Source organism: Brachyhypopomus gauderio, chromosome 14, assembly GCF_052324685.1.
Source record: "Brachyhypopomus gauderio isolate BG-103 chromosome 14, BGAUD_0.2, whole genome shotgun sequence".
Lineage (NCBI taxonomy): Eukaryota > Metazoa > Chordata > Actinopteri > Gymnotiformes > Hypopomidae > Brachyhypopomus > Brachyhypopomus gauderio.
Genome location: NC_135224.1, coordinates 16,086,166 through 16,112,576, shown reverse-complemented (window position 1 = coordinate 16,112,576; position 26,411 = coordinate 16,086,166). Strand labels below are relative to the sequence as shown.

Genomic DNA, 26,411 nt, shown 5'->3' with positions numbered 1-26,411 from the left:
TCAGGCTCACTCCAATATTATTTCTGTTGCGTAGACGGCGGCCCCTGTCCACAACGCTGCGTCCACTTGCGGTTTTGCTCGGATTTGGAGCTTTGTTGACCATCCCTTGTACGTGGAGACCGCTCTTCACTACCTTTCAGTTAGCAGAGGTTCGGATAAGGTGAGACAAATGTGTGCCGATATAAGCAACATATATGTAATCATTTGTGTTCGTTGTGCTGCCAATTTGAAATATGAAAGGGTATGCCAGTCTTTGTGCTACAACTTTACATACATCGTGACGCATGTTACTGCAAAAATAAGTTGTTCTGTGGATTTTGACTTTGATGTATGTTACAGCGCATGCTGTTGGGTTGCATGCGCCTTTTGCTCTTTGAACGTCTGCTCTACTCCAAGGTTTGGAATTACAGATTCACAGGTTCTCTGGATGATGAGGGAGAAATCCAGCTAAATTCACACTTAAATCATCACTAACGCGGATACATATTACCTTGTGGTGGAAATACACTATATCCATCCGTATAAATACTTTACTTTTAGTATTGTATTTGCATTACATTCTAATGTTTAATAGTTGTAGGGTTCAGTTGTTGATACTGAAAATATGTACATATGACAGGAAACACTGTTTACTGTAGTTCTTTTTAACTGAAATAACATGACAAATAGCCATAGCTTGGGTTCAGAGTTAATAATTTCAATATTCTGAATTTAAAAAAATTAGTATTATTTTTAAAATATTGTATTTTGTGAACCTTTCGAGTACATATTATGGTGTAACTTTATGGATATTTTTAACTTGTGTGTAGACGTTTTAAGACTTAAAGAACTTCAGAACAGAGGGTAGGCACTGATTTAAGGAGCACGCGATGTCCGGATCATTGCCGTTCTACCAGAAGCACCACCGGCACTATGACCGGTCCTACCGTGGCCGGGAGACGGCATCTACCATCAGCCAGTACCAACAAAGCGCCAGCAGTTATTCTGCCCACAGAAGCAGCAGCGCGCGGGGGTAAGAGGGTGTGGCAAAGGAGAGGAGGCAGTCAAGTTAACCTATCACATCATCTCCTGAAATCGTCCTTTAACTTCTACTTTGGTCCAGGACCCCATTGACCCAGAACATAATATTAGCTTTCCTGCACGTCCTAACTAAGTACTAAGCCTCTTGTTTGTGAATCAGGCATGTTTTGCCAGTGTGTGTTATTTGTTTGGTTTTGCCTGGTGCAAACAGAAGAAACTGTCTGGCTTACTCCATTCCATCTGTTTACACATCCCTTTTCGTGATTAGCTTTGAATTAGTCTTGGTCCACTTCTTAATTGCTTTTAATTGATTGAGTTATTGATTGTGCTGGGGTCGTTAATGCCTGATTGATGTATTTCCAGCTGTGGTTTAACTGGGAATTGGTTGAACATCTGGGGCCTCGAATAGGGCCAGCTGCTGGAAGCAGCATACGACCGGAAGACAGAATGTTCCGAGGCTATAGCACTAAGGCCTGAATGTGGTTTGGTTGTTCACACACAGTGGTTAGGGTCTGGAAGCTTTAATACACTGGACATTACTGTTACTGTTACTCAGTTCACCAATGTGTTACCAGTCTCTTGTTTCCTCATTTGTATTGTCTGGTAGTGTGAATTTGAGATTATGTTATATCTGCTTTTTGGTTAACTCCAGTGGAAGGTCAGAGTTATGTGATGCGTTGTTATGGTTTAAGCTTGAAACTGCACACTAGAACCCACAAACATCCATCTTGAGTACTCTGGCATTGCAAACTGCAAATCTGTGGTTTTACGGTTTGTATGGTTTGTCTTATGTGTGGCCTTTCTTGACAGGAACAGCACAATGCATTGTACATTCTCAACCCTGCACCAGATGTTCAGAACTATACACACACCCACAAACACACACACACACACACACACACACACACACACACATGGACAAAACATACGTCCAGCCCTACAGATGCACACACAAACACATTCACATACATACACACTTGCACATATACACATCTATAGAAAGGCCACTACATTCCCTTAGAAATGTAGAACTGTATGTCTAGATGTCTGGGTTACAACAGAAAAGTAGTACATGGAATGTTTGGACTTTTAGTTCTTAAATGCCTGAACATTTGTCATATAAAAAGTGGAAGTGAATGAAGATGAAGATGATAGAAGATGATTGTTGGTTTGATCATCTGGAGCTCTTGTTCTCAGGATGCTGATATCATTAGTTCGAAAGAAAGATGACATGGCTTTGCTCCATAGGATTGTGTTTATGGATTATATATTACCAGTGATATTTTGGTTCTTAACTGAGCGTTTGGATACTTATCATATCGCACAACATATATTGAGATAATTTGTATAGAAATGATTATCTTATGTGTGTGTGTGATTGAAGAAAGAGCGAGACAACCTCTTTTAATTCAGTTTATTCAGTTTATCAATTTTTCTTAAGAATCTCTCATATTTCATTCATGTTAAATACATATCCTGTATAGTGATTCTCAGAAAAAGTGAACAGGGGGTAAATGTGATCACAGGTACAGCGTTCCTGCCAAGTGTCCTGATGACCTCACTCTCATATTTATGGCGGTACAGTCTGGTCACTTTGTTTCCTCCAGTTTAGGTGTACTTTTTATTATTTGTCTCAGTTAGGTTATACAGTCTGCTCTCTAATTGCATTCTTCAGGTTCCAGGAAGATGATAATTATAACAAAGATGATGAATGATGGTGGTGACATACTGACTTTGGTAAGCTCTTTTTTACGATCCTGGCTGAACCAGCTTGATCCAGAGAGACGTCTGAACACAGTAGACAATGACTGGAAGACTGCAAGAGCTATTAACATGTTGAACACTTGGAGTGAACAGCTGAGACTGATCAGCATGAATGCAGAATTGTTTTCATTTGCGGACTTGAGCAGCTTGCAAACTGAGGAGAGCTGTCTGAAGGAAAGACGCAACACGACATAGACCAAATCAATTACAGGCGTCCGCAGTTACCTCAGAGTCACGCCCAAATTTGGGAGTTTCATCATGTAATGATGTGTGGGACCTTTAGACTGGAAGTTCTGGATTATTAGATCCTCTTGTCCAGTATCATTTAATGTTAAAGGTATCACACAAGGTTTGCAGTGACTTTCTGGATTTTTTTCTGGATCTTATCACGGTTGTGCTGCCATGGACTTTTAGAGTTCTTTGAGTACTTATCGCTGCCAACATTTTGTTGGCGTGACTTCTCAGACTGCAGAGCCCCAAACGGGACTATTCACAAACCCAAACCCTCAGACCCAGCAGTCTTGTAATGGTTCTGCTCTCCCTGCTGGGTTCCATAAACATTGCCAGTGATTAAGCCCAGTGTTGGTAACACAACTCGGACGAAGCAAACATATATCAAACCAAATGTTGACATGTGGTTCATGTACCAGCCCTGACATTACCATGCATGGCATAGGAAGCAATGGTGATCACAAGAACAGCTTTTTGACAGCCAAATGTATTCTAGGCTAAATGTGCTTCATCTGGGCCAAATAAAATATATAGCTAGTGTGAGTAAAATCAGCAGTTTTACATTTCGTGTGACATACACTTTATCTAAACCTTTTCCCTAACAATATAAATTTTCCAGTTAATGATAATGTTGAGTCTACATAGATAATTTCCTGCATTTACAGGAACTTACAGACCTTTATTCCTGTCAGTATTTGCATAGTGCTGTCAGCTGTCCTCATACTTAGTTAATAGTAAAAAAATTAAAAATTAAAGTTGATTTAATCTGTTTTGTAATGACTTAACATAATCCAGTTGGAGCTTTCCTTGTGTGCTGGAAAGTGTGGACCTGTGATCTTTCCCCCCACGACCTATGGATTTGGTGACGCACTGTCCAAAAATAACCCCCTATCTCCTAGTGCACAGCATCAAGCCTGATACACCACATGACCTCACTTCATAGCAGTGTACTGGATCACACCCACAACACGGTTGGGAATTACCATGTTGGTGTTTATATCTTGCAATCAACGGTGTGCTATAGAAATATTTTGTGTGAGACAGGCAGTAAGATAGAACCATATATTTCATTACCACATTGAAGCAAGCTAGTTACTTATTTAACAAGCAACTTTATATATGGATGTAAAACCTGAGATGTATTAGATCACTGTGAATGATGACATAAACAGTGGGAATTGTAGAGATATACAGTGGGAATTTTGTAGATATTTTAGGAGTATGACAGAAGGCAGATCTGGGAATCAGTTGAGGAATCAGTTAAGCCCATCATTGTGGAGACAGTTTATACTTCATTCAACACTGGAATTACGTGGTGTATTTGTAGACACAGATGATTTAAGTGCTGAGTAGATTCTGTCTCTTTTTATTGCTGGATTATTTCAGTGAGGTCTTTTTTCCTCTGACCCGTACAGCTGGATTATTTCAGTGAGGTCTTCCCCTCTCCGCCTCCTACAGCTGTCTCTTAATTATTCATCCCCCCAACGTTCTGATTCACTTCACCGTTTATAAGTACACATGTTTGTTTGAGACATACTTCAGCTTCTGAGCTTTAGGTCAGGGTTGCAGTGTCTTGTTACCTATGCTGTGTGTGTGTGTGTGTGTGTGTGTGTGTGTGTGTGTGTGTGTGTGTGTGTGTGTGTGTGTGTGTGTGTGTGTGTGTGTGTGTGTGTGTGTGTGTGTGTGTGTGTGTGTGTGTGTGTGTGTATGAATGCATTCATATATCTTTACTCTAAATACGAGCTGGTTAACATTTTCAATTACTTTTATCCAGCATCATGTGGAAGCCAGGAATTTAATTCACTTTCTACTTGTATGTTTTATCACCCCCCCCACTTGGTTGTTCACAGAGATGTTTCTTTTAAATTGAGACAAAGAAGATTAACTCCCTTCCTCATCTCACTACCCTAATCGCTAATTCCCTTCTTTAAAATCCCTCATGTCCCGCACACCCTCTTAAATGCATTACTGCCCTAAATTCCCTAATTTCACCTCTGCCGTGTGCTGGATATTTACTCTTGTGTATGATTATTTTTGTTGTGGGCCATTCAGAGCTATCACCTCTGCTTCTGTGGATGAATTGGGGCTGAGTCCCCAGCCAAAGAGAACCAAGCCCTCCTACCTGGCTGTGGACAAAGAGAACCAGATTATAGGCTATGTGGTGCCCATCTTCAGAGGAAGGTATGACGCAAGAACTTCCAAAATCCAGGAGGTCTATAAAGATGGCGGAAAGGAACTTTCTTGTAGTTCAGGAACTGTTTATCCTTCTAAGTGCGAGCTGTCTGAGCACAGGTGTAACTACTTTACTGGATTCAACCATGTTTTTTTTTTTTGTAGCAGCACCAACACCAACCGTTTATGTTCTTGTGTGAAAATGAAAGGGGTTGTCCCATTTAAAAGTGGTGCGTTTGTGTGTACCTGAGGGTTCACGTGCCCATGATGCTGATATTTCATCCCAACCCCACCTGCTCCACCCCAGTCAGGAGTTTGCAAGTGGTCTATCAGACACCGAGGAGGCTCGGGCCAAGGAGACAGCCGGCTACCTGGCCCGCCGGGACCTCTTCACCAGCGGCATGGAGATGGAGCGTGTGGAGCACAAGTCCCACCGGGCCGTCATGAGGGAGTCGGCAGAACGAATTTCCCTCACCAAGAGGGTCAGTGAGGATCACTGTAATCATTCTTAGACTTACAAAACAAAGAAAGTAAGAGCACGGCAGACAGGTGCACAGTCGCAACTGAAATGCACAATTCCATAGCAGGGACCAGGAAGAGAAAGACAGAGAGGGGGAGGGGGAGAGAATGTTGAAAGCATGTCCTCTACCACAGCTCATTTGGTTTATTGGTGCTAACATGTTGTACCAGTATGGTGCCAGATTCCTGAGGTTGCTCCTGTTTCTTATGACACAGTGTCTGTGTTCTGGTGTCTCTTGAGACTGTGCTAATGTTGTGCGGGTGATGCCACTGCTGGAGTGTTTGTTAATAGCTGAGGGAAACCCCAAGAAGAACCTGGTTTCAGTCATCTTGCCAGACCAACTGGACCACGTAATGTCACAGATGCTGAAAGCTGCTATGTTAACTGCCTGTTATACAAGAACCAACAAAGCTTTGCCATTTTAGACATGCCATACAAACATTGATAGATCACAGCATGAGGATTGTCCACTGAATTTTTCCAAGACTATCAAGTGTCTGCACATATTTGAACATGAACTGTGCATCTTGAGTGTGCCAAGTAGCAAGATGATGTATGTGTTCAACAAGCATGACACCTTGGTCCTATGCGGGATGCAAATGAACAAATATAAGCCCTTGTTTAGCTGCACATGAAGCCTGTGTGTGACCGCATCCCCTCAGATCCATGAGAACGAAGAGTATCACAAGCTGCTAAACAAAGACAGCCTGATGCACCCGCCCGAGTTCGTGATCAAGCCTCGCTCACACACTGTGTGGGAGAAACAGTGTGTGCGGCTACACTGTACCATCACAGGATGGCCCGAGCCGCGAGTGGTTTGGTGCGTATATGCATTCACACACACACACACTGCAAACAATTTAGACTTAAGTTAACCGTTAACGGCCCAGGTGTATTTATTGTGTTTTACTAACTCACAGTGACTCTTTTTTGGTCTTTTCGTCTCTTCTTGGTCTTGGTTTTGTGTTTGTCTTGTAGCTCTTCTGCTCTGACCTGCTGCCTGCCCCTGCCTTCTTCCCTTTCCTCTTACCCCTGGGTGACACTTCCTTCTTTTTCCCATCTCTCATGTTTCTTCTACCCTGCCATGCCTGTCGACATCCAGGTACAAGAACAATGTCAGCATTGACCCCATGGCTCAGCCAGGGAAGTACAAGATAATCAGCAGCTACAATGTCCACTCTCTCGAAATCAACAGGTACGTAGCACACCAGCATGTTAACACCACGCGCGAAATACCTTCTGTTTCATGTCATACCAGTACATCAAATCCCCCTTTAATGTTTACGCTTCCCAACAAGTTAACAGGTGGTATCCTGCTGCAAGTCTCAAAAACAAGAATGTTAACCCATTGTTGTCAACACTGCAGGCCCAACACAGTAGAGATGTTGGTTTTGGACTTAGCACTGATACCTGATCCACACCTTTCTTGGCTTCTGTCTCCATAACACAGTTTAAAAAAAGGATCTGCATTACTAGCATTCCTTCCCTCTTAGCAGTTGTGGTTCTCATTCTCTTCCATTGCACACTCTCATGCAGGACATCAAAGAGTTCAACGGTCAATCATGCTTTTGTACGTTCACTGACACAATAGTTGAATATTCAAATTTAATGACGTCATCTGGTGCTGTGGGGCTTCAAAAAACCAGCACCCTGTGCTAGCGATGACATCATTGTTTATAATCTATTTCTGGTTTGGAATTTCAGGTTTGGAAACTCCCATACTCCATGCAAGCATATGAAATATAGCATATGCATGTGTGTGTGTGATCATTCGTTCCTCTGTCGTTTAAGGTGCGACTTCGATGACACAGCCCAGTATCGTGTGTCGGCCATGAACAGCAATGGGGAGCTTTCAGCTTATGCTTCTGTTGTTGTCAAACGTATGTTAAAAACAATCCATTTACTCTGAATCCGCTCAACCTCTTCTTCATTGTGTGTGAGTTTTGTAAACGTTAAAAAATCCTGAGGTAAAATTAAATAAAATGTTAAGTAATCTAGATGCATGGATTCATCACACATCACGAATCGCAATTTATGTAATTTCTGCATTTCAAAAGCAAAATTGTGCAATTTTTTCTATTATATGCACAAAATTATTTGGAACAGAAGAAAAACTCTAATGGCCTGTCATTGATTTGATATTTAGGATTCAAGGGTGAGGTTGACGAGTTTCTTCCAGCTCCCAGACTCCGTAAGTTTCTAAAAGTGAATCTCTGTACTAGTGAATTTGGTTACGATACTAATGTGAATTCTATTCAGTGTTTTGGCACTTTGCATATGCGTGCGGCAGTAGGGCCGTGTGCTCTAGGCTCCGTCGCTGATGTTAGCTTGCTAATGCTAGCTTGCTAATGGCTATTTTGTCTCCCATGCACTGAAGAGAAAAGGTTCGGCTCGCAAGGTAACCAGTCTGGAGGCTTTTGGTCCTGATCCCATCTCTTGCACGTCTGTGTGGTGCACTCAAAATATATTTTTGTTGTGCTTGTTCACTGTGTCTCAGTCTTTCGATTGTCAGACTTATCCAAGAACTGCACCACTGTTTTTTTGTAAATAAGTAGACCTGGCCATCCCCAGAGTCTCGCAAGTCCAGTTGTGTGTTTTATGAATATTTGTACATTTTATTATTGTGAAAACATCTCCTTGTAAATGTTTGCATGGCAGCGTGCTTTCCACAGATGTCTTTGCATATTCTAGAGTTTCTTCAGGTTTCTGTGACTTCCTGTACACACTGTGTTCTTTTCCAGTCTTAGTCTACAACATTTGTCTTATTAATGAGGCCGATGCATATCCACGTCCTTGTGGTGTCTTTGGACTTTTCTGTTGGTATATACAGTATATTGTATGTATGGCTTGGAATGTTTGGTCCATTTTTCTGTATCTTTGTCTGGGCCTTCTGTAATTTGTGTGTGTGCGTGTGTGTGTGCGTGCGTGCGTGTGTGTGTGTTAGTGCCTTGCCTTGAGTATGGCGTGACTTTTGAAACACACATAGTGGAGAAGTTTGATGTGTCGTTTGGGCGTGAGGGGGAGACTCTTAGTCTGGGCTGCTCTGTGATCATCTACCCATCCTTGCAACGCTACCAGCCTGAGATTGAGTGGTACAGAGATGGTAAGTGACCAAGTGAGCAATTTTTTGGTGAACCTCAATTATTTTTACACATTTTCTTCTCTGCTAGTTACATTACACAGACTTTCCCTCAAATTTACAGTGACAAAAACTGTATGCATGGTATGGACATACCACATGTATGGTATGCATGTTTTCCCTAACTTGAGTGTGTATGTGTGTTTTAGATAAGTTACTGGAGCCATCTAAGTGGGTTCAGATGCATTGGAGCGGAGACAGAGCCACTCTTACACTCAACCACCTTAACAAGGAGGACGAGGGGCTGTACACACTGCGTGTCATCACCAAGTCCGGCTACGAGACACACTCGGCCTATGTCTTCGTTCGAGGTAAGCTCTGGTCCAAAGTGTTCCAGCCCATGACCGCAGGTCAAGGGTGGGCAGAACACTGAGCTGCACTGCCAGGCTGTCCCGTTGCCAGAATGCTGGATGATACACTGATAGGCATTAAAACCGTGAGCTAGCACAGATCATGTAATAGGAGGTTAAGCCGGGACTTTTAAGGTCGTGACCTTCAGTTTGTATGAGTGTTTGGCTCCTGTGTTCAGTAATGTTAAGCATGGTAACACAACCACAACGGTGCATTTGGTAGTGATCCATCGCAGTGGAAATGCATAATCCTTCCCACACAACGTCCCTCCTGAATTTAGTTCGTGCGGATATAACGGAGAAACACATGCAAGCGCACACACACACACACACATGCACGCACACATCTTGCTACACATCCACATGCATGTACCACACATGCACATGTACACACATACACCAGACCATGACATGAACGGTGACCCAGGCAGCTGTGGAAAATGTGATGGCAGGCTCTTCTGTCGCTGTGTATCTGAATCTCACTCTGCTGCATGACCTCATGGAAGTGCAGTGATTAGATACAGAGTAGCTGGGCTTGAGGGCTTTAGGTGATGGACATGGCTGCACATCTGTCCAGTTCTTCGTAAGCTTGAAGATTTCATTCTGGGAAAATACTGTAAATCTTGTAAGTATGTTGAAACCTTTATAGAATCATGTGTTTTTGTTTCCCCTCCGTCAGGCATATTTAGGAGCACAGAGGCATTGGGCTTAGTATTGGCAGAACGCTAAATGCTAAGTAATAAGAACAAATATGCAAAATGTTTTTGGAGATTATGGCCAAGTACACATTCATAATTGTCACAGTAAAGAACATGTCACCACATGTTTTATTCTTGTGAGTACAAGACCATTTTGAAACCAAAGCTGAATGTAGTTGCATGCCCTGCAACCTAAGGAAAGCCATTTTACTTCAGAAATATACATTTTACACAAAAAATATATATAAAATTTAAAAAATGTATAAAAAATTAAATAGTGTGGATCATTGTACATTGTGTGTGTGTGTGTGTGTGTGTGTGTGTGTGTGTGTGTGTGTGTGTGTGTGTGTGTGTGTGTGTGTTCACGTCTTTGGGGCTACCCTCTGATCTCATGTTTCGTTCTAATTTTGTTCCTCTTTATGTGTGTTGAATATCTCAAGATAAGTAGCAGCAAGCACTCTCTAGGGTACTGCCTAAATCATTATTAATCCTATACAGTTACCACCATACAAAGAATTCAGCAGCCTAATGTCCTGGTATATGACCGTATGTCATCAAAGAAACCAAAATAACAATCTGAGTTCACTTGCCAGTAAAGGCTCCACAGTGTTTCATTAACGCCTTCTCTGCTGGAGACTCTAGTTCTACCAGCAGCGATGTGGGTTCGATACCCATCTGGCATGCACGCTGTCGCTGTGGGATAGAGCGCCTGTCAAATACTTTACATGTGACTGGAAGAGTTTGTGTTCTGTGTGAATTGGGGGGAGATCGGTGTGCAGTGCTGTCATCCGGCGTGACCTTGGCTGTTTTAGATACGGACGCTGAGGTGGCCGGAGCCCCCGGAGCTCCTCTGGATGTCTTTAGTCAAGAGGCCAATAAAGACTACGTGATCGTCACCTGGAAGCAGCCGGCCGTGGACGGGGGCAGCGCCATCCTGGGCTACTTTGTGGACAGGTGCGAGTCTGCACAGTGCCCCCACCCTCACAGGAACCTCACACAGCACTACCCAAAGTCTTCCTAAATCCTAAAGACAAAAAAAGTGATTGAGAATTTTGCTGTTTGCTAAATAAAGGTTTTATTAGCCCGTTTATGTCCTCGTGGGCCACCATACAAGGACTTTTGCATGAAACTTATCTTCAGTGGAGACAAGACATTTTGTGATGGATGTCACGACTGGATTCTCAAAAAGATGTTGCCTGCTGGTAGTAGAACACTTCTGATCTTTCCTCCCTCTTTCTCTAGGTGTGAAGTGGGTACCACACATTGGATTCAGTGCAACGACACTCCAATAAAGTTTGCCCGCTTTCCTGTTACTGGTCTCATAGAGGGCCGGAGCTACATTTTCCGCGTGCGTGCAGTGAATAAGTGTGGCATGAGTCACCCATCACGTGTGTCCGAACCTGTGGCGGCCATGGACCCCGCAGATCGCGCTCGCAAAGGTGGGAATGTGCTACCATGCTAGTCCACATGCTAGCTCATACATGATAGCTAATACATGCCAGCTCATACATGATAGCTAATACATGCCACCTCATACATGATAGCTAATACATGCCAGCTCATACATGATAGCTAATACATGCCAGCTCATACATGATAGCTAATACATGCCAGCTCATACATGATAGCTAATACATGCCAGCTCATATATGATAGCTAATACATGCCACCTCATACATGATAGCTAATACATGCCAGCTCATACATGATAGCTAATACATGCCAGCTCATACATGATAGCTAATACATGCCAGCTCATACAAGATAGCTAATACATGCCAGCTCATACATGATAGCTAATACATGCCACCTCATACATGATGGCTAATACATGCCAGCTCATAGGATAGCTAATACATGCCAGCTCATACATGATAGCTAATACATGCCAGCTCATACAAGATAGCTAATACATGCCAGCTCGTACATGATAGCTAATACATGCCACCTCATACATGATAGCTAATACATACCAGCTCATACATGATGGCTAATACATGCCAGCTCATACATGATAGCTAATACATGCCACCTCATACATGATAGCTAATACATGCCAGCTCATACATGATAGCTAATACATGCCACCTCATACATGATGGCTAATACATGCCAGCTCATAGGATAGCTAATACATGCCAGCTCATAGGATAGCTAATACATGCCAGCTCATACATGATAGCTAATACATGCCAGCTCATACATGATAGCTAATACATGCCACCTCATACATGATAGCTAATACATGCCAGCTCATACAAGATAGCTAATACATGCCACCTCATACATGATGGCTAATACATGCCAGCTCGTACATGATAGCTAATACATGCCACCTCATACATGATGGCTAATACATGCTATCTAATACACTAGGCAAAAGTATGCATCCTAGTGTTGGTAGAGCTTGTAAGAAAGTGATGCTTGAAAGGCTTTGCAGAATACATACATACTGACATACAGTGTTTGTGTTCTGTATAATGTCTCTCTCTCTCTCTCTCTCTCTCTCTCTCTCTCTCTCTCTCTCTCCTCTCTCTCTCTCTCTCTCTCTCTCTCTCTCTCTCTCTCTCTCTCTCTCTCTCTCTCTCTCTCTCTCTCTCTCTCTCTCTCTCTCTCTCTCTCTCTCTCTCTCTCTCTCTCTCTCTCTCTCTCTCTCCTATAAGGGGCCTCTGCGCCATGGACTGGCCAGATCATCGTGACGGAGGAGGAGCCTGTCGGTAGGAGGAGCTTCTTTCAAGCCTTCACTGCCTTCAGTCCAGTGTGATTGTGTAATCAAGTGTAATACTGCCACATTCCTGCACGTCCTTGTGATAGTATTCAGTATTATTCACTATTTACTATTAATTACAATGTTATGTATAATAACCCTTTGCTGTAAAATAAAGGAGTTTAGTTTTGCTAAATAGTTAGTAAAGCAATAACTTCTAATTTTAAGTTCAGAAATACCAAAAGTGCTGTATTGTTTTTATTCTGTCATCGTAATATGCTCGTAATAACAGAATAACATAAATGCACAGGAGTGAACAGTGAACTTTGCGTACCTCTCCTAGAGGGTGTGGTCCCTGGAAAACCTCGTGACCTGATGGTTACTGAGGCAACCAAGAACTACGTGGTGCTGAGCTGGCAGCCGCCGGGCGAGAAAGGTCATGAGGGGGTCATGTACTATGTGGAGAAGGTCAGCAGATCGCAGCTACTTAGACCTCCGTCATGAGTCTGATTTAGGGGCTGGCAGTAACCTCTCCCCCCATCTACACTTGTCATCCTGCCAGCATAGTGCTTGAGGTGACTGAAAGTACATATGTGTGTGCGTGCGTGTGTGTGTGTGTGTGTTACAGTGCGTGTCTGGCACTGACAGCTGGCAGCGTGTGAACACTGACATCCCGGTGAAGTCTCCGCGTTTCGCCCTGTTCGACCTGTCCGAGGGGAAGTCCTACTGCTTCCGCGTGCGCTGCTGCAACTCGGCCGGAGTGGGCGAACCTTCGGAGCCCACCGAGGCCACCGTAGTGGGGGACAAGCTGGGTGAGAGGACTGTACATGCAGTGTTAGGACACCATACACTCCCAGCATGTGCACTCTAATGTGCAATATCTAGCTTATAGCTCATTAAGTGATAACCCCTCGTGACAAGTGGTTATGTTTCTGAATGGTTTGAGCATGAGGCTCAGTTTAACAACTGCGTGTCGTTTTCCATCCAGATATCCCATCAGCCCCGGGCCGTGTGGTGCCGACCCGCAACACAGACACGTCCGTGGTGGTTAGCTGGGAGGCCTCGCGGGAGGCCAAGGAGCTGGTGGGCTACTATATCGAGTGCAGTCTGGCTGGGAAGAACGCATGGGAGCCCTGCAATAACAAACCAGTCAAGGGCACCAGGTCATAGATACAGGAACACACACCTGAGTACGCGTGACAGCATGTTGCTTTGATGCTCTATGGCATTCTCTGACTTGTGTGTGTGTTTGGTTTTGTGTGTGTTTAGGTTCATATGTCATGGCTTGACGACCGGCGAGAAGTACGTGTTCCGTGTAAGGGCGGTCAACGCCGCTGGAATCAGTGATTTCTCACAGGAGTCGGAAGCCATTGAGGTTAAAGCTGCCATTGGTGAGTCAGCACTGTCTGAACGTCATGCCAGGATTTCAGTTATGAATTTTCTATAGGTTAGGTCAGATTAATCAGATTGCTTTTGCGAACGATGTTCAATGTTCCAACTTTTTACACATTCTGATTTCATCACTGTTCTGCCTTTTGAGGACGTGTTCTTGATGTCTCCACCTCCATGTTCTCTCCACCATTCCAATTCCCTCTGTATTCCCACGCCATTGGTCCAATGCTTCCACTGTTTCCATGATGATGCTTCATGCACACTTTCTGCACACTTTCTGTAAGCTCCGCCTACATCCCTCACAGGAGGCGGGGTCAGGACTTGTAGGCTTCCTCTAGTTTGGGTCCCAAGTGATCCAACATAGTGGTGACTACATAACTGTCTCACGCCTGGCTTTCACACTCCTGAGCATCTCAAACCTCAGCTCCACAACATTCCCCAGCATTCCTTCCTCTCTTTACCCATAATCCCCTTCTGAGCCAAGCCACTCCCCTTTTGTGATCCATGGTGACCATGGTGGTGGTTGAGGCTTTGTGCTGTTTACTACACCTGGCAACCGACCATGGTTTCTCGACCATGGTTTCTTGATTTTATTCGTAACCCACATTGCATTTCCAATCATTGATCTAGGAAGAATTTATAGCATTATTGAGTTTATTTGGAAGAAATTGCTGGGTTTTGTTGCCAAGTAACTGTGTGCTTATGTCATAAAGGATGATGCTGTTTCATTTTCGTCTGCATGAACTCACCTCCTTTTCTTATTTTTTCCTGCTGTGACCCTCTCTGTCATACTCAGATATACTCTCATTCTGTCTCATACTGTCTCACGCTCTCACGCTCATTCTTCCCACTCCAGTTATTTCCCACTCTGTCTGCTGTCCTATGACTCTCCTTCGGCATGCAGCTCTTTTCGGCCATCTTGACTTTGTTTCTGTTTTTTTCACTTGCAGTCAGTCTAATTTGTAACTGATTATGGTTGTTGGCAAGAGTAATAATGTCAAAAGACAGGCATGTTGCTGCAGAAAAAAACTAAATAAAAAGATAAACTTCATGAGTGTGTGTAGAAGTAGTGTCTGTTTAGTGTTTAGAAATGTTATGTGAGCTATTGTGTGTGACCAATTGATTTGTTTTTTCTTTTGCTGTTCCTGCTAACTCCTCTAGGGGGCGGTGTTCCTCATGGTGTGTTACTGGAGTCGGGGGGTAACGCGGTTGGACTAACCCAGCACGGTTCATGTAGGGAGGGCAGGCATGCGCCCCCTCGTACCCCTGCTACCACGCCACTAACTTTTCTAGCTAATGTTAGCGAAGGGGCCGGGGGAGGGGCCGACAATAAAGGGCCTCTGAGCGCGCTCAGTAAAGTCAAACGAGCAAAGAGAGGAGGTATAACCTGGGCACCCGAAGTCAGCTACGAACCAGATGCTGAGTCTGGCTCCGATTTGAAACCCCAAAGGGGCGATGAGCCAGGTGTGAGGCCGGCGTCTGGACCGGTCGCCTGCTCCTCCACCGAGAACGTAATGGAAGGCATGACCGAACCGGCCACGGAAGGTCCGGCAAAGCGTAAGTCCTCAATAGACTCTTCTCCAGAGCGAGGGAGAGAGCGCACCAGGGCGAACGGGCAGCGAGGTTCAGGTGAGAGGATAGAGACAGAGTGATCTTCTCCACTCCGAACCAAAAGAGTCGGATGATCTTTTCCTCCTCCACCTCACTCTTTCTACATCTTCATCCTTGGTCTTGAACTTTTTTACTTAATTCTTTTCCTCAGTTGTTCCTATCATTCCATGAATTTTGTCACATTCTGTCAAATGCACTCATCCTGGTTAAAGACTGGAAATTAATTAAATTCATGATTTTTCTTGTTGTTCATGATGTATCTGCATGGAGTGGGACAGTTTTCATACACTTCACTACGTTTAGTTAACAGTGTATAACGTTTGAGAGGATGACTCATTACTGAAAGGTAAGTTTTTAAGGGCGCCGTGTGCACTTTTGTTTCACTCAAACACCTCTCACAGAAACATAGATGGGGTTTTTCTTGGCACCTGTACACCACCATCTGCTGCTGCTCCACCTTTCCTAGCTCATGAGAGACACCTCCTGAGGGTCTCAGTCACTGCATGGAGAACACCAATGTAGAAAATCCCACCATTACAATGCACAATTTAGGGCCCGCTAATCACGATCGATAACTACTTCAGTTATTATTTATGATTTGAGTATATACTGTGAATACAGATATTTTGGTCTAAATTCTGACTTAAGAGATTGAAGTAAAGAAAGGGTTAGAGAGCTCATTGTGCCTCTGCCTGGACTGAGGCTTCAGTGTCATGCTGTTTGGGTCCATGACCCAGTGCTAACCTGCAGTCCTCCGCTATCCCAGCCTCCCCGGCCCCACCCTTCGGCATCAGCGTGCTGGAGTGCGTGCGGGACTCTATGGTCCTCGCCTGGAAGCAGCCCACCTTTGTGGGTGGAGCCGACATCACCGGCTACTTCGTGGACTACCGTGAGGTCATCGGTGGAGTGCCGGGCAAATGGCACGAGGCCAACATCAAGTCGGTCAGCGAGAGGGCGTACAGGGTGAGCTCTCGGCCGCATCTCCCCCGGGTCAAACGCACCCTTTCATCTTACTTGAGTGCATCAGCAACGGACTGTACCAGGTCCCGAGCCAGTGTTTCACAATTTAGAATTTTTATTCTCTCTCTCTTTCTCCCTCCCTCCCTCCCTCCCTCCCTCCCTCTGTTTCCAGGTGTCTGAGCTGAAGGAGAACATGCTGTATCAGTTCCAGGTTCGTGCGGCCAACATGGCTGGGGTGGGCATACCGTCTCGGCCCAGCGAGGTCTTTAAGTGTGAGGAGTGGACCATCGCTGTGCCAGGTGAGTGTGTGTGTGGGTGGGTAGATGGGTGAGGGAGAGAGAGGGTGAGAGAGAGAGAGGGTGAGAGAGAGAGAGAGAGAGAGACTGACATTTTTGCTTCTCTCAGGACCCCCGCATGATCTTCAGCTACAGGAGGTGCGTAAGGACTCCTTGTTGTTGCTGTGGAAACCACCAGTGTACCAGGGTCGTGACCAGGTCAATGGCTACTACGTGGACATCAAGGAGGCGGAGGCACCTTTCGAGTGCTGGAGGGGAGTTAATGAGAAAGCTACAAGCAAGACGTACATGAAGGTGTGTGTGTGTGTGTGTGTGTGTGTGTGTGTGTGTGTGTGTGTGTGTGTGTGTGTGTGTGTGTGTGTGTGTGTGTGTGTGTGTGAGCTTTTAATGTATGAGCGTGTATCATGCACGGCGTGTGTACACTGACTAAAGCCTCATCTTCATGGCTGTAGATCAAGGATTTGAAAGAGGGCGTGGAGTACGTTTTCCGTGTCCGTGCTCAGAACAAGGCCGGCGTGGGCAAAGCTTCTGAGCCAACAGAGCCAGTTCTGGCTGAGACTAAACCAGGTACGATCATCTGAAGTGTCCTTTCCTGACACCAAATAATGGCCAAACTGGTCAAACTAAAAGAAAATGGTCAAACTAAAGAAAACCGAATGAAGTGAAACTTCACAAGATAGAAATCTGATGGAGAAAATGTTCTTTCTCAGGTACTGCGGAGTTGGTCGTGAATGTCGATGATGATGGTGTGATTTCTCTGAATTTTGAGTGCGCTAACCTCACTGCTGACTCCAAGTTTATCTGGTCGAAGAACTATGAGGAGATCAAAGATGATAAACGCCTGACCATGGAGACCAAAGGCAACAAGTGAGCATGCTTTTGTTTCTTCTAATATTTAGAATATTGAGTAGGAAACAGGCTGAAAGAAAGCAACGTGTTATCATCCCAAGACATTTGTTAATACTACAGACAGAAACAATAGTTTAAACGATTTAAACCTTGAATTTAAAAATGATTTTATTAAAATCTCTCAGATAACTCATAATTCACTGATATTTCTGTGGGTCCAGGATGTGTTACTCTTGTGTGGCCTCTGTGCCTGTTAATCTAGTAAGCTCCTATTTTTCCTCACTCAGGTCCAAAGCCATCTTCAACACTCCCTCAGAGGACGATCTAGGCATATACTCCTGCTTGGTCACACACACTGACGGAGCCTCTGCTAGCTACACCCTCACGGAGGAGGGTACGCCACCTGGCCTTTTCCCATTCCAATATGTCGTAGTCCAAAACCTTTTACCCTGATTTCATGTGTTAACTCACGTGCTGTGATACCCTTTCTGAGCACTATACTGCTTTCATTATGACAGGCTTGAAGGAGCTGCTGAAGACCAGCCATGACCACAAATTCCCAAGTGAGTGCTGGACTACATTTCCCACAGTCCTCTCACAGCACAACTACAGTACTACATGTACTGCCAAACCTGGAATGGTTCTATTGTAACTAACTGAGCTATTTTACCTTTATGGTGTATGCCCACAGGAACTCAGACTGATAATCACAATACATTTAACTTTTTCCATTAGATTATATTACAACTGTGTACTGGCAGGTGGCACCAGAGATAGCCTATCACACCCTTGCTATTCTGTCCATTATGTTCCTCAGTAAATGACAGAATGTCCTGCTGTCTCGCTTTCTCACAGGTCTGTCTCACCCCTGCCCTGTCTCGCCTCTGTCCCTACAGTTATTCCTCTGAAGTCCGAGCTGGCCGTGGAGCTGCTGGAGAAAGGCAGAGTCCGCTTCTGGCTTCAGGCGGAGAAGATGTCCGCCAATGGCAAAGCCGAGTACGTCTTCAACGACAACATCATCTCCCAGGGAGACGTGAGTGGATCCCACGTACACAGCAGTTCACGCAGTTTCTAGTTTTGTGTGAACGGAGCGGCAGGTCGAAAGGCCACAGTTTCGTTGTCCTTTAACAGACACGCGTCGCTGGTACGGGTGTTTGAGCAGGATTGCTGCCTTTGTCTGTTTCAGAAATATAAGATGAACTTTGATAGGAACACCGGCATCATTGAGATGTTCATGGAGTCGCTGGGGAAGGAGGATGAGGGAACGTTTACCTTCCAGCTTCAGGACGGCAAAGCCACCAACCAGTCCAGCCTGGTGCTCATCGGAGACGGTACACACACTGTGAAGCCTTTCCACGCACACATACACACACACACATACACACACACACACACACATTAGCATCATCACATACTTTTGAGTGTGTGACTGACTCTATTATACAGTTTTCAAGCAGCTGCAGAAAGAATCCGAGTTCCAGAGGAAGGAATGGCACAGAAAACAAGGTGAGAGTTTGAATTGGATGTGAGTGTGTGTGTGTGTGTGTGTGTGTGTGTGTGTGTGTGTGTGTGTGTGTGTGTGTGTGTGTGTGTGTGTGTGTGTGTGTGTGTGTCTTATGTGTGAGTGTGTGGGTTTGATTAATCACTTGGGTTTTTCTGTTAGGCCCTCACTTTGTGGAGTATCTGGGTTATGAGGTCACACCCCAGTGCACTGTGAGGCTGAAGTGCAAGGTGAGTTTTTAATTCAGTCTAATTCAGTTTGATTCATTTGAGATAATCTATGCTTATGAACCGATCTATACTGATGTATACTGATCTATTCCGATCTATACTGATCTATACTGATCTGTATGTGATTGACTACTGGGGTCTCTAGGTTGGTAACATGAAGAAGGAGTCTGTGGCCTTGTGGTATAAGGACGGCAGAGAGATTAAGGCCAACGAGAAACTGGACTTCTCTGAGGGAGTTCTGACCCTGGAGATTGCCCAGGTGAGACAACACATGAACATTCAGAAATGTTGGTGTGGCAGTGGTGCACACGTGCCCAGAGTGGTGGGCAGATCTAGCCCAGCACCCAGCGAGCAGTTGGGGTTAAGTGCCTTGCTCAAGGGTATTTCAGTCATGGCCTGGGGCCTGGGAATCAACCCACAATCCTCCAGTCACAAGACCAGTTCCCTAACCCCCAGAGCATGCCCAAATTTGCCCCCCATGACAGAAACAAAGTATGGAAGAGAGGAAGTCATCTCTCATTGGTTGAGTTCCACTAACAGGTGAATCTCATTGATGTGCATGAATGTCATTTTGTTGTTCCTCTCACTCCATTCGCCTCAGAAATTAACCTCTTTGAAAGAGATGATCTGTAATTTTGGTTCTTTTTGTTAATTCCACTCTTGAAATCAAGACCCTTTTGTCAGCATTTGCGGTGTTTGACTAAGGCCTACCACCTCACACCTGTCATAATGACTTGCAGGTTGTATTCATCTTTAGTATTAATTTATAGCAGCGTAACAATGTATACCTGTGTGTTTGTGTTTGTGCAGATGTTTCAGAGTTTAGGTGTTTATATGAGGATGTAAATGAGTGAATGTGAGAAGAGAATGTGATATGATTGTGTCATGCATGGACGAAATTTTGATTTCATAGGTGGGGGGGACAGAAATGGCTTGAGATCTGGGGCGCGGGGTTTACCAAAACCGGCTTTTGAAAAAGTGCAGGGGACATGTGTCGTCCCCCCCCCCCCCCCCCAAATTACGTCTGTGGTGTCATGAATGAGCATTTTACCTTGTGTGTTTAAGTGTTTGTATGCGTATGTGTGTGTATGCTTAACAGATCTCTAAGAAAGATGCAGGTGTGTATGAGGTGGTTGTGAAGGATGACAGAGGCCAGGACAAATCCACACTCAACCTGACTGACCAAGGTGAAGTACTGGTGACTAATGTGTCCATTTCTGTCCATGAGACTTGTTGTTCGAATGTAAACAAAGGTAACACACATTTCTCTCAACCATTCTAGGATTTAGGGACCTGATGAACCAAGTCTTCAGTGTTATTGGTAAGAGAGTCTATTGAAGATCAAATAAGAAAAGACAGAATGTGACCTTTTAGTAAACTTGATATGTGAATCAGACAGGGTGTACGCCGAACACGTTGTATTTTGTATTTTATGAATTGTTTATTGCCAACAATCCAGCCAACTCCTCCACTCCACTGAAGATCCAGAGCACGGAGGAAGGCGTCCGCCTCTACACCTTCGTCAGCTACTACAACGATGAGCTGCTTGTCACCTGGCACCACAAGTATGTGTGTGTGTTTGTGTTTGTATGGAGAACTGAATCTGAGCCTCTGAGGCTTAATCATATTTCCTGAGTTGCTTGACTGATGTAGTGTAGTTGTTCAGGGTCTGTGTGTGTGTGTGTTAACCCGCTCTGGGATTCAGGGACGCCGCCATTGCCTTTACTGATCGGATTAAGAGCGGAGTGGTGGGAGAGCAACTCTGGCTGCAGATCTCCGAACCGACCGAGAAAGACAAGGGCAAATACGCCATTGAGTTCTTTGATGGGAAAGGAGGACTAAAGAGAACAGTGGAGCTGTCTGGGCAAGGTAACTCCACATACACACACACACACACACACACACACACACACACACACACACACACACACATACTTATATGCATGCACACATACGCCATCATGCGCACACACACATCCGCACACCCGGTGAATTGGTGGTGAACGGTGAGGGTGTCCTGGTGTAACTATGTGCCTGTTTTCATATTTTCAGCATATGATGATGCCTATGCAGAATTTCAGAGGCTGAAGTAAGTGTGATTCGTCCATGGTGGGTCTGCTTAACACTGCTTAACATGTGAGGCTTCACTGATTAATTCTACTTCCTCTCTTCCCTCCGACATGTTTTTTGTTTAGAGCTGCAGCTATTGCAGAAAGAAGTGAGTACAAAACACCAGCAGACACATTCGCCAGTATACACGCACGCACGCACGCACGCACACACACACACACACACACACACACACGCACGCACACACGCACACACAGACATTTTTTCCAAAATGTTCCTCTGCTTCTTCAGATCGTGCACGTGTGGCTGGAGGTCTGCCTGATGTGGTTACCATCCAGGAGGGCAAGGTACCAGGACATGCTATGATGACATTCTGCAATGATTATTTCTTGAGAATTTTTTAATAACATTTCAAAATGCAAGTGTGATTTAAAATCACAGACAGATGAAGCTTTTTAAATATTTAGGTGTAAGCTGTTTCAGAGCAGTGACAGTTTCCACAGACATGGAACAGCCAGAACTGATCTGAGAACAGCAGAGACCCAGGTGTAGGGGTGGAGCAAGTTTATAATGTAAGAAGAGGCTAGGCCATTAAAAGCTTTAAAAGTAAACAAAAGAATCTCAAATTGGATCCTGTAATGGACAGAAAGTCAATAAAGAAAGCTAAAATGGGTGATGTAGTTCCTGTTCCTGGAGCCTGTAAGAAGCCTAGAAATTGCTAAACTAACAAAAGGTGGGCCACGGATTACATAATCCAGCATACAGGGAATTACAATAACCTAGACATGACAAAATGAAGGCATGAATAACAATTGCCTTGAAATCTTGAAATGTAAGAATTTTCTGAGATAAAATTAAAACATAACACCAAGACTGTTAACACATGGCTTTCAAATTATGAGAGCACTCACAAGTTTTAAGAAGGCTGAAAACAATTGTATAGTCTTTTTCTTCACAAAAAGTGCTTGGCCATCCAGCTTTTAATATCATCTAAACCTGTACTGAAACATTTCAATGAGCACATGTTGGGTACTAGAGACAGGTAGAGTTATGTGTAATCGGTATAAAAATAAGAGATTTTATGCATCAGATATACCCTAATGGAACCATATACATTGAAAAGAGAACAGGACCTAATATATAACCCTGGGCGACTCCATAACCAATGATTGGCAACACAGGATATACTAATGCCCACATTGACTCAGACATTCCTATGACACAAATGAGATTTTAACCAATCTGTCCCCAGGTCCCAACTATGACCTTCAACACAATGTTATTAATATTGTTGAAAGCAGCAGGTTTGAAGACTTAAACAGCACTTGTATCAGAGTCCACAGCAAGCAAAACAACTTCTTTTCTTTCCCCCAGGCCCTCAACCTGACGTGTAACATCTCAGGCGACCCTGTGCCTGAGGTTACCTGGCTGAAGAACGACAGGGAGCTGGTGTCCGACGACCACTTCATTCTGAAGTTTGCATCGGGCAAGTTTGCCAGCTTCACCATCACCACGGTGAACACAAACGACTCGGGCAAATACAGCATCCTGGTGAAGAACAAGTACGGCACGGAGAGTGGTGACTTCACTGTGAGTGTCTTCATCCCAGACGAGGAGCTTGGCAAGAAAAAGTAGGGGAAAGTACAAGCAGATTTGGGGATCGGCAACTAGAGAATGAGTAAATATGTACAAAGGTCGAAAACTAACAGAACCCCTTCAAAATAGTGCCCTCCAAAAGAATGATCTGATTGTGGTGACGAGATATTTGTTGATGAATTTGTTGCTGATAGTAATGTTCGATAATAATTTATTTAAGCCCTGCGATACAACCGGCTGTTTGGAAGTCAAGGGGGAATTTCACTTTTAGAGAAGGAAATTACAGAATGGTGCTAAACTGAGCTCATGGGCTGAAGGTAAAAAGCGTTGGTCCAATCTTTTATCACATCAGAGAGATGTACCCCAATGTCACCAGGCAATGCTTTTACTGTGCTTTTATTTGTATTTAAGAGGCTAGCTGAGAGCTTGTTGAAGTACCTCAGGACTACTGTACCCAGTCATGACTTTCATGACATCCCAGTTTCGGTTCCTTTCCATCTCACAGAGCTAATTGCCATGAAGTGGAACAAACCGTAAACTAATGGGGGTCCTCAAGGACTTGGACTGGGAGCCCTGCTAGCCTTGCTGCCCACTTTCTTGCTCTATACTAGCCTGAGGGCAGCAGTGTAACATTAGCATTTTGTTGTGCTCCTATATGTGTGTTGACGTTTTACTGAGGAAAAAAAAAATGCAGTCGTGACCTGAGAAACCTGAGAAGCTCTGGTCTGAAATGGATGCTCTCAAAATTTAGGTTTCGCTTTTCTTTTCTGTCTCCTGGGAATGTGTGTAGAATATGCTGTCGATATTTATTTAGTAATCAAGTGTCATTTCACTGCATGTTAGTCATGACATTACATCCTTCCACATTTGAGTTGTATAACATCACTTCCTGAGTCACTGCATTCTCTTTAATTTGCATTGGCATCATTTTCCCTGGCATGACATAGCAATTGTGACATCATTTGTTACTCCATAAAGGTTTTGGCAGTACTTCCTGTGCCATTACAAGACAATGACAACCCTGTCCTGTTTTCAATAAACAGAGCACATACTCCCTCACTTCCCTCTCTGTGTGATTGCACCGTCTCATTCTTACTGTCCCTCGCTCCTTCCCTCCCTCTCTGCACTCGTCTGCTCCTTCACCCCTGCCACCCCACTCTCGTCCATCGCTCCCAACACTGCGTCTGATCCAAGCGATGATACCCCGGACCCTCGAGCACCAGAGCGCACGCCAACCAACTCCACAGACTGCCTCACTCCCTCTGTCATACATGCACACAACCTGTCTGTCTCTCTCATACACATGTACACCCACAACAACACACACATACACACACACACAGCAGCAGTGGGAGTCATAGCCGCATGGTCACACCCATACTTGACATTACTAATAGGAGCTGCCTTTGGAACAGTGTGTAGTAAGTTTAAATGTTTACACAGCAGCCAATATTAAGACAATATGTTCATTATTACACTAAACAGACAAACAAAAACTAGATGCTAATAATCATTTGCAATAACTTCTCATCACATTCCGTCACATTCAACTTTACGAGAATTAAAATGTCTACATTGAAAAATTATTAAACATGCTTTACACAACCACATCATGACATTTGCTTATGATCACCAAACTGCACAAGAAATACCCTGTAACACTCTCAGGTAAGCACTGTAGAACCAGGTAATTGCAAGAATATGGAAAAAATCATAATGTATGTTAATCACACACTGTTGAAGATTATCATTTGTTGTAATTATTTAGACTTTACTGTAAATTTGGAATTATTGTTGTAATTACTTTGAATTGTTAGAGTTTCACAATACGGTCAATATGACCCACTGACTGCAATATACTTGGTGCCAACAGTTATTATGTTTGCTACGGAAAGTATTCTATGTTATTCTCTAAAATTATTACTAGCTATCAGATTAATTCCCGTTTCTAGGTATATTTCTAATGTTGTGTTTGCTTTAACAGCTGAACGTGGTGGAGAACTTGGGTGACTGGGGTGCACTTTCATACCTGGCCGATGCAGATGGAAATGTGGTGATTGGGCCCACAACACCCATCCCCCCCGCGCTTTTGTCTAAAACGCAGACGCCTGTCAAGCCCATGTGCTCAAGGCCATCCACCTCCACTACACCTGCTTCACCCACTCCAGCTTCTGCTGCACCTCTCTCTCCATCTTCATCATCTCTCATTTCAGAGGAGAAACCCACAAAGAAAACAGCCAATGAGAAGAAGAAAGAGAAGAAGGTGACAAAGAGAAAAGGTGAGATACATTTCAGAGATTATATACATTAGCTAGAAAAGGTTTGGGAAGACATTTGAATAATCTGAATGTATACATGAATAGCTTCCAAAAAGTGATCTGATTTAAATAATAAATAAGAGTTCCAGTGTGCAGGAGAAATTAAGGACATCTCAGTAGTCTAAGACTCAAATATGCAGTCATGCAGGGTGACTGTAATCCAAAACAGAGTCAAACAATGGTGATGTAAGCAAAAAACATGTGGGAATTTAATAATAGCCAATTACAGTCCTGACCCCAGACTCACTGAAGTGAGGCACTTTGTGTATACTGCATATGAAATATTATTATTATATTATATTATATTATATTATATTATATTATATTATATTATTTTATATTATGCCAAAATACTTAATTGCTGCTGTGCAGCAGCTAACCAGCATATTTTTGTGACTAACATTTCTTTTGTAATGTTTATGAAATATCACATTTTTTATGGAGTCCTGATAATTCCAAATGACGAGTACCTGAAATGTATAACTATATTTTTGACAGGTGAAGCTGTCAGAATGAAGTTTTTTACCAGTACTGTCTCACACAGACTCTGTTATTTTGAAACTACCCGTTGGAGAGGCGGAGTCTGCTGAAGCCACGCCCACAACACCTGTTACACCTGGGCCAGAGAGCACACCCATTGCTACATTTTTGCCTGACCCAGAACAAGCACAAGAAGTATCCGGAGAAGAACTTGCATCAATGTGAGTGACAGAGAGAGAGAAAGAGAGAGAGAGAGAGAAAGGGGTGCAATGCCTGACATGGTCTAAGGCTCAAAGAAAATGACGTAAGTGTTTAGGTGTAGACAGTGTTACTCTATTCCAGTGCACATGTGATGTGGTGTGTTAAAGGCACTGTTCCACATATCTGTGAAGAATCGTTCACTGCAGTTTGTAATAACTATATAAAAACATGAGTAAAATGAAGCCCATGTCATTTATTCATCATTCATCATCGTTTCAGTGATTATTTAATAAATGATGTCACTGA

General features: G+C 43.9%; 1 protein-coding gene across 4 annotated transcripts; it reads left to right on the top strand.

The window, feature by feature from the left end:
* myom1b (myomesin 1b) lies at window positions 1-26,411 on the top strand. 4 transcript variants are annotated; one of them, XM_076972129.1, is made up of 40 exons: window positions 2-160; window positions 810-1,012; window positions 5,068-5,196; window positions 5,495-5,669; window positions 6,370-6,527; window positions 6,810-6,902; window positions 7,499-7,587; window positions 7,854-7,898; window positions 8,652-8,810; window positions 8,996-9,157; window positions 10,707-10,848; window positions 11,137-11,333; window positions 12,558-12,611; window positions 12,945-13,069; window positions 13,230-13,413; window positions 13,590-13,764; window positions 13,871-13,992; window positions 15,155-15,172; window positions 16,371-16,567; window positions 16,737-16,863; window positions 16,970-17,154; window positions 17,313-17,427; window positions 17,571-17,727; window positions 17,997-18,103; window positions 18,228-18,272; window positions 18,606-18,742; window positions 18,896-19,040; window positions 19,156-19,215; window positions 19,373-19,440; window positions 19,586-19,699; window positions 20,540-20,627; window positions 20,723-20,761; window positions 20,900-21,005; window positions 21,146-21,309; window positions 21,493-21,529; window positions 21,636-21,658; window positions 21,802-21,857; window positions 22,885-23,100; window positions 25,091-25,385; window positions 25,969-26,411. In XM_076972129.1, the coding sequence occupies exons 2-40, from the start codon at window positions 870-872 to the stop codon at window positions 26,127-26,129; spliced, it is 4,812 nt and encodes a 1,603-aa protein (XP_076828244.1). In that variant the 5' UTR covers window positions 2-160; window positions 810-869; the 3' UTR covers window positions 26,130-26,411. The 4 variants fall into 4 exon arrangements, with proteins under 4 accessions (XP_076828247.1, XP_076828244.1, XP_076828245.1 ...); XM_076972130.1 differs by lacking the exon at window positions 15,155-15,172; XM_076972132.1 differs by lacking the exons at window positions 810-1,012; window positions 5,068-5,196; window positions 5,495-5,669 and having other exon boundaries at window positions 1-160.

What these genes read in the sequence shown, in the direction of transcription:
- myom1b (XM_076972129.1), top strand. Translation starts at nt 870, where the DNA reads ATGTCCGGATCATTGCCGTTCTACCAGAAGCACCACCGGCACTATGAC. An exon ending in AGAAGCAGCAGCGCGCGGGG is followed by an intron (nt 1,013 to 5,067) that starts GTAAGAGGGTGT and finishes TGGGCCATTCAG; the next exon opens with AGCTATCACCTCTGCTTCTG. An exon ending in CGCAGATCGCGCTCGCAAAG is followed by an intron (nt 11,334 to 12,557) that starts GTGGGAATGTGC and finishes CTCTCCTATAAG; the next exon opens with GGGCCTCTGCGCCATGGACT.